Source organism: Petaurus breviceps, unplaced genomic scaffold, assembly GCF_028583685.1.
Source record: "Petaurus breviceps papuanus isolate PSGF00001 unplaced genomic scaffold, PetGlider_PUasm1.0 91133, whole genome shotgun sequence".
NCBI lineage: Eukaryota > Metazoa > Chordata > Mammalia > Diprotodontia > Petauridae > Petaurus > Petaurus breviceps.
The window spans coordinates 3,961,480-3,975,035 of NW_027187419.1; the positions used below are offsets into that span (position 1 = coordinate 3,961,480).

Here is a 13,556-nt window from a genome sequence, read left to right on the forward strand (position 1 = left end):
GAGAGAGAGAGAGAGAGAGAGAGAGAGAGAGAGAGAGAGAGAGAGAGCAAATAGTATGCTTCAATCTGCATTCAGACTCCATAGTTCTTTTTCTAGCTGTGGAGAGCATTTTCCATCATGAGTCTTTTGTAACTAAGGAAATAGAAGAGGAAACAAAAAAGCAGGTTTTTTTTCAATGATTTGACCTGGTTCTTTGAGCATCTGGAACTTTTAAAATTTCCTGTTTCCTTCCTCTATAAAACAGACCGATAATGTGAAACTAGAACCAAAGAGCCAGCAGCCGAGAAGGACTCCAGGTAACTGTGAAGAAATGGAGCCCAGGACATGGCAGGACATCTGAAAATAAGGGCAAATGAGCACTAAAGGTGTACCCCTTGGTGTCCTTCTTTCTCTCCTGATCATCTCTCATGGGACATACCATGGCTTCTTCTGTGACTACTTGTAAAATACTGCTGTTTCTGCTGTTGGTGTTAGCTGCCTATATCATTTTGATGGCTTCAGAAAACTTCTCAAAGGTAGGAATAGTTTTTTTCTTTTAGTATTGACCATTACCCCCAAGACAAATCAAAATAACTGACATACCTTGCACAGGGGAATGCCAGTCAACTAAACAAATACCTCGGCCGTCCCCCTCCTCCCCCCGCCCATTTTGGCCAGGGGTACTCTCCTTGAATTTTGTTCACAGTTCTGCAAGCAACCAAGGGATTTCAGCAGTATTTTGGTTTGCCTCAGGTCCAGCTCAAACTTCTTTTTTTTTCTTTTGCTTTTTGCTTTTTTGGAGGGGGGAAGGTAGGGCAATTGGGATTAAGTGACTTGCCCAAGGTCACACAGCTAGTTTTTTTGTGTGTCTGTTAAATGTCTGAGGTCACATTTGAACTCAGGTCCTCCTGACTCCAGGGCCAGTGCTCTATTCACGGGGCTTCCTGGCCTCCCCCCAACTCAAACTTCTAAGATAGTTCTAGGACAGCTTAATATGGTTATAGCAGAGTTCAGGGCAGACCAAATTCTAAATTGATTTCTGGATAGGAAAAAAGTAGTACATTTGACTGATTTATTTCTGACCATGGGGAGTCTGGGACTGTTCATAGGCACAAATATATTGTTTCTTGGCAGGACTACTCCAGAACCAGTTTGAGTTGGCTCTAGGTCATCCCTGAAATAACCTATCCTGACCTTTGGAATATGCCTTTTCTCTTCCCAACTCAAAATTATTGATTTTGTTTGTTATTTTCTTTATTGATTATTGATTTTTTTCACATCAGGCAGTTTATTACTCTAGTTCCATGGGTAAGCACAAGTTGTTGCTTGAGTATGCATACTCGAGAACTTTGGCTCTCTGTTCTTATATCTGATTGCTATTGATTATTGATTTTTATCTGCATTTTAAAGCATCATTTATTCTTCTTTCTTAAGAATGTATTTATATGAACATAATAATCATAAACACAAATATTTCAATATATGAAGAAAGAGGAATATATGAAAAAATTTAATTTCTATTAGCATCTTAAGAGGAAATATTTATACACATGTATAGATACATAGGTGTACACATTTGTATATATGCATTTATATGTGTATATACATGTATAGGTTTATTTTTATATATACATGTATAGGTTTATACATATATATATTCACACACATATACATATATATGTGTATATCAAAGTGGCTTAGTGGATAGAAAGCCACCCTCAAAGTCAAGAAGACCTGGGTTTGAGTCCCACATCTGACAAACATTAGCTGTGTGACCTTGGTCTAGTCACTTTAATCCCTCAGTGTTTTAGGTGACTAATATAAGTTGCAGAGAAGGTCTCAATCTGCATCAGTAAAAAGAGTTTACTCACCTGAGACTATTCCATATAAATGAAGTCACAAATCCAGTCCTTATTTCTCACATATAATTAATATTTGTTTCCTAGGGATTTCTAAATCACCTGCACGTGCTGAACACACCTTGGATGATTTAAAAAAAAAAATGTGTTTCTTATAGCTCTGAAATTCTTATCTAATCTCTCTAATAAACCAAAAAGAAATAGTGGTTAGAAACTAGGAATGTGCTTTGTGAAATATGCACAGAAAGTGTCATTTTCTTTTTTTCTTTTAAATTTATTTATTTTTCATTTACAACATTCAGTTTCACAAGTTTTTGAGCTCCAAATTTTCTTCCCCTACTTCCCCTACCCCCTCTTCCCCTCCAGATGGCATGTAATCTGACATAGGTTCTACATATACCTTCATATTAAACATATTTGCACAATAGTCAAGTTGTAAAGAATTATAAACAATTGAATGAACCATGAGAAAGAAGAAACAAAACAAAACCAAAAAAGAGAGATCAAATAGTTTGCTTCAATTCAAAAAGAAAGACTCCATAATTCTTTCTCTGGATGTGGATGGCCCTTACCATCATGAGTCTTTTGGAGTTGTCTTAGAACCTTGCATTGCTGAGAAGAGCAAGTCTATCAAAGTTAGTCATCACAGATACAATATGTCTGTAATTGTGATCTTGTTCTGCTGCCCTTACTCAGCATCCATTCATATAAGTATTTTCAGGATATTATGAAGTCTGTCTGCTCTTCATTTCTTATAGCACAATAGTATTCCATTACATTCACATACCACAACTTATTTCATCATTCCCTTTGATTTCCAGTTCTTTGCTGACACAGAAAGAGCTGCTATAAATATGTTTGTACATATGGATCCTTTTCCCATTTTTATGATCTCTTTGGAATAAAGGGCTAAAAATGGTATTTCTGGGCCAAAGGGCATGCACATTTTTATAGCCCTTTGGGCATAATTCTAAATTGCTCCCCAGAATGGTTGGATAGGTTCACCACTCCACCAACAATGCATTAGTATTCAAATTTTCCCACGTCTTCTCCAGCATTTATCATTTTCCTATTTTGTCATGTTAGCCAATCTGACAGGGGAGGTACCCAAGAGTTGTTTTGATTTGCATTTTTCTAATCAACAGTGATTTAGAGCATTTTTTCATAGGATTAGAGATATCTTTTTATTTCTTCATCTGAAAACTTCTTATTCATACCATCTGACTATTTATCAATTGGGGAATGACTTGAATTCTTATAAATTTGATTCAGTTCTCTGTATATTTTAGAAATTAGGCTATCAGAGACACTGGTTATAAAAATTCTTTCCCAGTTTTCTACTTCTCTCCTAATCTTCTTTGCATTGGCTTTGTTTGTACAAAAACTTTTCAATTTAATGTCGGTTTCTCATTGTCAGTTTCCTTCTGTCTTCATTATTTCGACCTCTTCTCGTTGCTTGGACACTTGCAACAAGTCTTCCTGCCCTGAAGCACCAGTTAGCATAGCCACAGAATCCACAGAGACTGATTTGAGAATTAGAAAAATCATAGAGCAGCTGGATCATCAAATCCCATATAGACCATTCTCTCATGTCAACACCACCACAAGTGCAGCCCACAGTGTGGCCAAAATCATCAATCCTAAGACCACCTACTGCACAGAGGATCATCTGGATATTCTCCTGGAGGTGAGAGACTACTTGGGGCACAGAAAACAATATGGAGGAGATTTCTTAAGACCCAGGATTTCTTCCCCAGATCTGAAAGCAGGAGCTTCGGGACAGGTGACAGATTTCAACAATGGCACCTATCTTGTCAGCTTTACCTTATTGTGGCCAAGTAAAGTCTCTGTGTCTCTTCTGCTCATGCACCCCAGTGAAGGGGTGTCTGCCCTGTGGAGAGCAAGGAAAAAGGGCTATGATAAGGTGATTTTCACAGGCCAGTTTGCCAAGGGCACCTCTCAGGTTTTCAGTGAATGTGGCCTGGTTCTAAACACAAGTGCTGAACTGTGCCAGTACCTGGACCATCGAGACCAAGAAGCCTTCTACTGTGTAAAGTCTCCACATGTGTCCTGTGATGCACTGACCCATATGAAGACCAGGAGTAGTGGAGTCTCTTATCTTAGCATAAAGGAGAAAAATATTTTACATAAGTAAGTAGACTTTCAAGTATACAGTGGGGTTTAGTGAGAAGACTTTGGGGTCAAATCATGCTCACATACATAAGACTCATTTACCTAGATGATCCAAATTAACAACATTACATTTGTTTGAATTCAATCCATGAAAGGGGAAGCCCAAAGTAAAGCAACCTGTATCATATAGGGTGATGGGTAGTAATAATATCTAACATTTATATAGTGCATTACAAATATTTCATTGTATCCTAACCACAAATCTAGGCAGAGAGTAGGTGCTAGCTTTATTCCAATTTTAGATGAAAAAAACTGAGGCAGACAGAGTTAAAGGCTTACCCCAGGTGCCACAGCATGTAAGAATTTGAGGCTAGATTTGAATTCAGGTTTTTCTTACTCGGTAATTGACACTTTACTCACTGCATCACCTAGATGTCATTAATAGTGACATCATATAGGACTGGTTTTAATGGTCTTCATTCCTCTTTGTGTGTGTGTGTGTGTGTGTATAATTTCCCTACTTTTGCCCACAGTAATCCACAGATTGAATTGCCAGTTAAAAGCTGATTGAAATAAGAAAATATGAATTCCAACCTTGAAGCATTGATTGAAAACATCCTTTGATTAATTTCAATGTTCATTTTGATTTATTAAAATGTTTTTCTGTCCAGTCCTGTGATTTTACTCTCTATCCATGCATATCAGTATATCAGCAGCTCCTTTAGTCTTAAGAGATTTTCCTGGGATACTGAGAGGCTGTGACTTTTCCATAGTCATTTAGCTGATATATGTCAGAAGGAAAAACTGAATTCCTTTTTTCCTCTGTACCACATAGCCTCTCTAGCCTAAAGGTAGTATAGAATGGAAGGAAGAAAATAAAGTAGTCATTAAACTTCTAAGATGTTGTAGGCACTGTAACGAGTATTTTTTTTTACAAATATTCTCTCATTTGAGCCTCACACCAATCTAGGAGACAGATGTTATTATTATCCCCATTTTACAGTTGAGGAAACTGAGGCAGAGAGAACTGACTTTCCCAGGCTCACAAAGTTAGTAAAGGTCTGAAGATGGATTTTCATTCAGGTCTTCTTCAGTCCAGGTCCCATGCTCCATCTACTGCATCACCTAGCTGTTGAGAAAAGAACGAAACTTCAGAAATTTAGGGACAAAATACTGGGGTTTTGTTTTTATTATTGTAGTTCTGCATCTTGCATCCAGGTTGAAGGAAGGTTAACTTGTTTTGTTGTTTCTTCAAGGTCCAATGTAGGGGTTGAAATTATGAGAGGCTTTGAACCCATCACTGTCTCCCAGTGTAACAGTAAGTCTGCTCTTCTCTGCTCTCTTGTGGGTCATGCTCAATAACTCTGTAAAAGTCACTCACCCTCATTCAACTGTAATCTGCCTGTGTCATGACCAGGTAACTCCCCCTGGGGCATATCAGAGGAAGTGTGATAAGTGTCAGATTCCTTGGGCATCAGAAAAAGAAAAAAATAGAAATCCTGTGCTGACATGTTTTTAACTTAAGTTTCAACTAGTTTTTCTTCTTAATCAGCCATATAAGTCATCAAAACATGGATGTGTGCATTTTTATTTGGCCCCTTTCAATTTGTACAGGAGTTATTCCCATATGACCAGTCATCCTGCTCTGGTACCATTTGAAGGCATCTATGATGGAGTCAGAGTGAGAAACAGATTTCCTTTTAGATTTCTGGTGCAGCCATCTCAAGTTGTGAGTTGAAGGAGTTGTCATTTTTCTGGAAATGCATTCTTATGGGCTTCATATGACAAGTAGAAATATCATTCACATTATATAAAAGAAGTATATTTTTTTGTTGTTGTTGGATCAACCAATTGACCAACATGGAAAAACTTTGAAAAGTCAATCCTATTTAATAAGTGATACATAGTATAAAAATATAAACTCTATTTCCATGAACAAAATATTTATGAAAATGGATTGAAAATTTGGGGTAGAGAAGTAGTAGTTAAAAAGGTGTCCAGTCCTGAGGTAGTTCTGTGTATATTTGTGTATACCTGATGCTTCTGTGTATGTGGATACTGATCTGCAATATATTCCTTTTCTTTCTTTTCTTTTTTTCACTTTTTTAAAATGAATTTTGCATCCTTTTTCAACCTGAAGTAGTAAAAAGAATGCTGGATTTGACATCAGAGAATATGGATTCACATCCCTACTGTACCACTCTGCTCAGAGAATCATAGCATTAGAGCTGGGGGTGACCTTAGGAGACCATTGACTACATCCATCCCATTGTAAACATGGGAAAAATGAAGAAAAGAGAAGTTCCATGAGTTGTCCAGGGTCATATAGCTAGTAAACACTCACAGTGGGTTTTTACATCAGGTTTCCTGACTTCAAGTTTCATGCCTGAACCACTAGGTCACAAAAGTCAGTAATCTCTATAAGAAGTACTTTTCTTATCTGTGAAATGAGGGGGTTGGAATAAATGACCTCTGAAGGTCCTTCTAGTTTCAAATCTATGATCCAATGATTCTTACTCTGAGAAAATCAGAGCCATTACTCAATTCAGACCATAGAGATTTCTTCCACATTTGAGGACCTCTTTCTTAGCTTCCTTATTTTCCTCCTGACTATATTTTTAAAATTTCTAAAAAAAGTTATGTGGTTGCATCCTAATTCATCATTCAGATCCCAAGCATAATTTTATTTTATTATTTTTAAGCAATTGGGGTTAAGTAACTTGCTCAAGGTTACATGGCCAGTTATTTCTGGGTGTGGTGCTAAGTATCAGAGCCCAAATTCGATCCCAGGTCATCCTGACTCTGGGGCCGGTGCTCTTACTCAGTGTGCCACCTGGCAGCCCTTATAATTTTATTTTTTTTAATTAGGCCTTCGCCAGGGTCTAAGTATCAATTGGCAAATTGAAAAACATTACATAAACATGAGCTATTTCTTTGAATAATTCTCCCCTTCCATACTCTCTTATTTGCAGTACATAACAATACAAATAATGAAATAAAGATTCCTATAAATTATGAAATTATATTCTAAATTCCTGAATATTTGGAATCTCTGATCTTTTGGTGCTAATTATGAGATCTTCCAATCAGTTTTATTTTTTTATGTAACTGACATTTTATAACAGAACAAATCACTTTACTTCTTAATTTCTTTCCAGGCCAGAATAAGAGGAAGATTACTTCCTTATAGGTAAGGTCCATTGCCAAATTAGAGTACAGTCCAGAGTCTAAAAAAGCATGAATCAGGGAGCCTGATCCTAGAACTATTCTTGATTATCTCATTAGACTTGGTTTTGTCCATGCTTTTCTGCCCCCTGCTTTCTAAATGAATTTTTCTGATATTTCTATTGATTCTTGACTTCCCTTATTTGTTTTTAGTTTTCAACATTCATTTCCACAAGACTTTGATTTACAAATTTTCTCCCCATCTTTCCCCTATGACACACACAAGATAGAGAGTCTACTGAGTTCCCTTTTCCCCAGTTTGCTCTCTCTTATATACTCCCCCACACCCCCTAACTTTCTACTAAGTCAAGATGGATTTCTATACCCCAGTGCCTGTATATCTTATTTCCCAATTGCATGTAAAAAAACAATATGGTTTTTTTTAACATTTGTTTTTAAAACTTTGATTTCCAGATTCTTTCCCTTCTTCCCTCATCACCCACCTCTACTGGGAACACAAGCAATTCAATATAGGTTGTACACGTGTAGTTATGCAAAACATTTCCATAGTAGCTATATTGTGAATGACTAACTATATTTTCCTTCATCCTATCCCATCCCCAATTACTCTATTTTCTACTTTGACCCTGTGCCTTTTCAAAAGTGTGTGCTTCTACCTACCCTCTCCCCCAATCTGCCCTCCCTTCTAACATCCCCCCTCTTATCCCCTTCTGCCCTACTTTCATCTAGGGTAAGATACCCAATTGAGTATGTATGTTATTCCCTCCTTAAGCCAAATTCAATGAGAGTAAGGTTGACCCATTCCCTTTCACCTTCCTGCTCTTCCCCTCCATTGCAACAGTTTTCTCTTGCCTCTTTTATATGAGATAATTTACCCTATTCTATCTGTCCCTTTCTCCTTCTCTCATTATATTTCTCTTTCACCTCTTAATTTTATTTTTTAGATATCATTCCTTCATATTCAACTAATCCTGTGCCCTCTGTCTATGCATACATGTACAAACATATGCAAACACTCACATATGTATTTATATACACATACCCTCCTATACATACATATATGTATACATACATATACATATATATTCCCTTAAACTATCTTTATACTGAGAAAAGTCTCATGAGTTACAATTATCTACATTTTTATTATACAATTATTCCTACATTTTTCCATGTAAGAATGTAAATAGTTCAACTTTAATAAGTTCCTTATGATTTCTTTTAACTGTTTACCTTCTCATGTTTCTTTTGCTTCTTGTATTTGAAAGTCAAATTTTCTGTTCAGTTGTAGTTTTTTCATCAAGAATACTTGAAAGTTCTATAATTCATTGAACAACCATATTTTCCCTTGAAACATTACACTCAGTTTTTCTGGGTAGATGATTCTTGGTTTTAATTCTATCTCTTTTGGCCTCCAGAATATCATATTTCAAGTCCTTCGATCCCTTAATGTAGAAGCTGCTAGATCTCGTGTTATCCTGATTGTGTTTCCACGATACTCAAATTGTTTCTTCCTGACTGCTTGTAATATTTTTCTCCTGGACCTGGGAACTTTGGGATTTGGCTACAACATTCCTAGGAGTTTTCTTTTGGGGATATTTTTCAAGAGACGAGCAGTGAATTCTTTCAATTTCTATTTTGCTCCCTGGTTTTAGAATATCAGGGCAATTTTCCTTGAGAATTTTTTGAAGGATGATTTCTAGGCTCTTTTTTGATCATGGGTTTCAGGAAGTCCAATAATTTTTAAATTAGCCCTCCTGGATCTATTTTCCAGGTTAGTAGTTTTTTCCAATGAGATATCTCACATTGCCTTCTATTTTTTCATTTGTTTGGATCTGTTTTATAGTATCTCGATTTCTCATAAAGTCACTAGCTTCCATTTGCTCCAATATAATTTTGAAGGAATTATTCTCATCAGTGAGTTTTTGAAATTCCTTTTCCATCTGGGCAATTCAGCCTTTTAAGGCATTCTTCTCCTCAATGGCTTTTTGGGCCTCTTTTACCATTTGAATTAGTCTATTTTTTAAGGTGTTATTTTCTTCAGTGTATTTTTGGGTCTCCTTTAGCAGCCTGTTGGCTCACTTTTCATGATTTTATTGCATCATTTTCATTTCTGTTCCCAATTTTTCCTCCACTTCTCTCACTAGATTTTCAAAATTCTTCTTGAGCTCTTCCATGGCCTTTAACCAGTTTGTATTTTTCTTGGAAGATTTTGATGCTGGAGTTTTGACTTTGTTGACTTCTTCTGGTTTCATATTTTGAGCCTTTTTGTCCCCCAAAAAGTATTCTATGGTGTGATTGTGCTTCCTCTGCTTGCTTATCTTGCAAGCCAATTACTTGACTTTTGAGCTTTTTGCCACAGTAGATCTCTTTTTCCAGAGTGGAGAGAGCTGTGTCCCATATTGCTGGGGTTTTCACAAATCTTGTCAGAGCTCTGAGGAGGGTGCCTTCTCTACAGTGGCACACTGGCATTTCTCATCCCAGGACCACCACCCAAGACTGAGACCCAGATCCAAGCAGGTCAAAGCAAGAGCAATTACCCTCTGAATGGTCGCTTCGTATCCCTATGATCTGCATGCCCAGGAGCACTGGAGGCAGCCAGATGGCAGCAGCTGTAGCAATCAAACCTCCACCACCTCTCACCCAGGGCAGGGGCCAGACCATACTCTTCCATCACCCAGTTCCAACAGAATTCCCCACTGACCTTTTACTTTCTCTTTGGAGTTTATGGGTTGAGAAGTCTGGAAACCACCACACCTGCTGGTGATTCACTCTCCTGAAGTCTGCTACTGCCAGTCTGGGCCACTGGTTGGGGGACCCTGGTCTGGGCCTGTGTGATTCACATGAGAGTGTTCAGCCCCCAGCCTGGTGCAATAAACCCTTCCTGTCTGCCTTCCAGGCTGCTTTCAGTTGGAGATTTGTTTCTCTCTGTCACTTTGTGGGTTCGGTAGCTCTAAAATTTGTTTAGAGTCATATTTTACAGTGTTGGAGATGGTTGGTGTGGGAACTTAAACAAGTTCTTGCTTTTACTCTGCCATATAGCTTTCCCCCCCACCCCCATTCTTGACTTTCTTTAGAAGAAGAAATCATTAGAGTCATCATAAGGTGCATCTGGTGGCATCTTTTCCTCATCAATACCAGTTACCTGGTACTCATCTGAATTGAAAAACTGAAAGTTAATTTCATTTTTTTCTTTTTGTTTCTTTCCTTTCTGTTTCCTATGATTTTTGTACTTCTGCCCAAATATCTTGAAAGACATGTCTTTTTTCTTGCCACAGTAGGAAGAAATCTATGGGTTTTAAAAAAAATTTTGGAGGGGTGAAGTCAAGGTAATTGGGCTTAGGTGACTTGCCCAAGGTCATACAGCTAGTTAAGTGTGATATGTCTGAGGCCAGATTTGAAATCAGGTCCTCCTAACTTCAGGGCCCATGCTCTATTCACTGGGTCACCCAGCGGCACAGTCCCCTTCTCACCCCTGCCCCTGCCCCAGGCTTTGAATGAATGGAAAAATTTCCAGAAACAACAAGTCCTTTGCTAAATGCTAAAGATATAGATGGAAAAGGTAAGACAGTCCCAACTCTCAAGAAGTTCATACTTTAATTGGCAGAGACAATATGTCTAAGAGAGTTCAGCTATAGAGTGTATATATGGAAAATCGTGAAATCCCTAAGTCTCCAAAGGTTGAGTAGATGGTCAGGCCCAGGGGCACATTGGGTGTGTGGGCAGATCAGATGGCAGTGCCCTAGAGGACTAGAGATCTGGAGTGGCAGGACAAATTGTAAAGTCTATAATGCTTCAGGACTCAGGGGCAAGGCAGATGATAAGTCAAAGTAACCCTCTACCTCACTGGAGTATTGCAGTGAGTGACTCCCAGTTCCTCCAAGCACTATGAGCAGCCATTCTACTCTTCCATCTTACTGCCTCTGAAAGAGTCTTGGTACCTGGTGGTCTGAGAACAGGGAAAAAGAAGGCAAGGCTGAAGGCTGCCCCTGCTTGGTGGTTCTTTAAACCACAGAGCAACAATGGATTGGGTTTTATTCCATTTTCTTTATGGGGTTAGTTCTCTTCTTTGGAATACCATTCTAATGATGCCTCATCCTGAGGGACACAAGTAGTTTTGTACTGTTTCATAGTAATATTGATCTTCTAGCCAAAAGCCATCAGATATGTGAATAGTCTGGGTTACAAGGGAGATTAGGTGAAGGATTACAGATGGAGTAGAGTAAACCATTATCCACTATTAGAGAATCAATTCAAAATAAGTATTTTGAAATACCATTAGTGCCATCATCTTCTTTTAAAAGGGCTTTTATAGAAGTCTTAAGATTCCTGAAAGGAGTCTTAGAGAGGCTGTTAAGGCCATCCCTTGGGTAGCACCTGCATATGAGTATTCTTGGGGCATTGCTTGAAGCCATATTACTCAGATTAGTGAGTACCAGACATCAGTCTCTTTGAATATTTTGGTAATTATGACAGAGAGGAAGATTGCTCTGATAGACTAATTCTGAATGCATCGAATTTATCAGATGTTGAAACAGTGAGAGAGAAATGCCAAATCGGAATGAAGTCCCCTATTCCCAGTGGTTATTCTTTTCAAGGAACATGGAACCCAGCATTTTGTAAACTAACTCAACTAAGTAATGTGACTGTAATCAATGATTGTTTGAAAGGAAAACTCATTTACCTCATGGGAGACTCTACTCTACGCCAGTGGATAAATCACTTCTCCAAAATTGTGAAAAGTAAGATTTCTGAATTTATTTTTTTAATAATAGGATTTCTGTGGGGATAGTTTTGTTTGATTTACTTGACCTTTTCAAGGATGGGGGGAGTTTTTGAAAGTAATTCTTATATTTTTCATGATTAAAATGTTAATTTCCTTCACTTTTATGTATAGCTACAGAAAATTTAATTGGGGGGAGGTTGACAATGTATCATCCGAGGTAAAAATTATTTTCTAATTATTATCTTAAGAATGAGGTAATTAGTTTGGCCTGCACTGAAAAGTGATAAGTTTCTTTTCTTTGCTTCAAAGATGTAATGATTTCCCCCTCCCCCCATCAGCACTGAAGTCTTTTGATCATCATGGAAGTGGACCATTTAAGAAGTATATACTTCTGGATGCAGAAAGACACATTCATATTCAGTGGAAAAAACATGGGCATCCATTTGTCACTAACAAATTTTACTCAATAAAAGATAATGACTATATTACCCGTGAAATTGACAGAGTAGCAGGAGACAGAAACACAGTCATAGTCATCACCCTTGGACAACACTTCAGAGTATTCCCAGTTGACATCTTCATCCGAAGAGTTATCAATATCCAAAGGGCAATTAGGCGGTTATTGCTAAGAAGACCAGATACAAGAATTATCATGAAGGCAGAAAACATTAGGGAGATGCACTTTGATGTTGAGCAAGTTGGTGATTTTCATGGCTATATTCAGTACCTTATTATGAGGGACATTTTCCGGGATCTCAATGTGGGTTTCATTGATGCCTGGGACATGACCATTGCCTATGACTCTAGAATGGTGCACCCCCCTAATAATGTTGTTGGAAATCAGATTAATATGTTCTTAAACTACATATGCTAAGGGATTGGAAAAAATCACCAGGAATGGCTCTCTATAACTTTATCTACTAAGTATTATGGAAGAACCAAATATACCTAATAAGGGATTCCAACTGATATGTACCTAGCAGAAAATATGAATACAATTTGGTAAGATGTTGTATAATGGTGTGGGGACAACAAGAAAGTATGAGACCCTACATGCCCTTTTGGAAAAGGAGATAAGCCATGAATATTACTGTTTCCATGACTGACTAGAGTCACATAGTAAATGTCTTCTTTGATATTTTGATTTCTATAATATCCACTGACCCTAGCTCTCCAGGATGTATATGTTGGCAGTAGGATGTAGAGAAATGACCAGAACATGGGTGTGAGGAATAAAATCTTGGCACAGCCAGCAAAAACAAAGACCCACCCGAATAAGTGATTGGATTGAAGGCTAGAGGATTTTATCACACCACAGAGGGAATTGTGTGCAGTGTTAAATATTAAACTGATATCTGGGTAGTTTTATTGAAATGCAGTGTTGGTTACTCAGGGAGCCCTAAAATATCCAAGATTTAGGTGATTTTAGGGAAGAAGAAGTTGTCTACATTACTAAGAAAAGATCCCAAAGGGAAAAGAAAAGAACTATTTACATTTAAATGAATTTCAGTGAATAAAATATCCCTCATTTTACTCTTTCTACGTTTTCATTGGGATTATTTGTCTTCATTTTCATCAACATTCCTTCTTTATGATTGTTGTTTATTCCTTTAGTTTTGCTTCACACACACACACACACACACACACACACACACACACACACACACACACAC

At 37.7% G+C, this 13,556-nt stretch overlaps 1 protein-coding gene and 1 pseudogene across 1 annotated transcript; one reads left to right on the forward strand and one right to left on the reverse strand.

Annotated features, from left to right (window-relative positions):
- Positions 1-13,556, reverse strand: part of LOC138154808 (NXPE family member 4-like) — a 362,284-nt pseudogene that overhangs the window by 56,782 nt on the left and 291,946 nt on the right.
- Positions 224-13,420, forward strand: LOC138155450 (NXPE family member 1-like). Its single transcript, XM_069080704.1, has 5 exons — positions 224-515; positions 3,256-3,989; positions 5,228-5,289; positions 11,684-11,899; positions 12,222-13,420. Exons 1-5 carry the CDS (start codon positions 408-410, stop codon positions 12,755-12,757), a joined length of 1,656 nt encoding a protein of 551 aa, XP_068936805.1. The 5' UTR covers positions 224-407; the 3' UTR covers positions 12,758-13,420.

What these genes read in the sequence shown, in the direction of transcription:
- LOC138155450 (XM_069080704.1), top strand. Translation starts at nt 408, where the DNA reads ATGGGACATACCATGGCTTCTTCTGTGACTACTTGTAAAATACTGCTG. An exon ending in GAGAAAAATATTTTACATAA is followed by an intron (nt 3,990 to 5,227) that starts GTAAGTAGACTT and finishes TGTTTCTTCAAG; the next exon opens with GTCCAATGTAGGGGTTGAAA. An exon ending in CTTCTCCAAAATTGTGAAAA is followed by an intron (nt 11,900 to 12,221) that starts GTAAGATTTCTG and finishes TCCCCCCATCAG; the next exon opens with CACTGAAGTCTTTTGATCAT.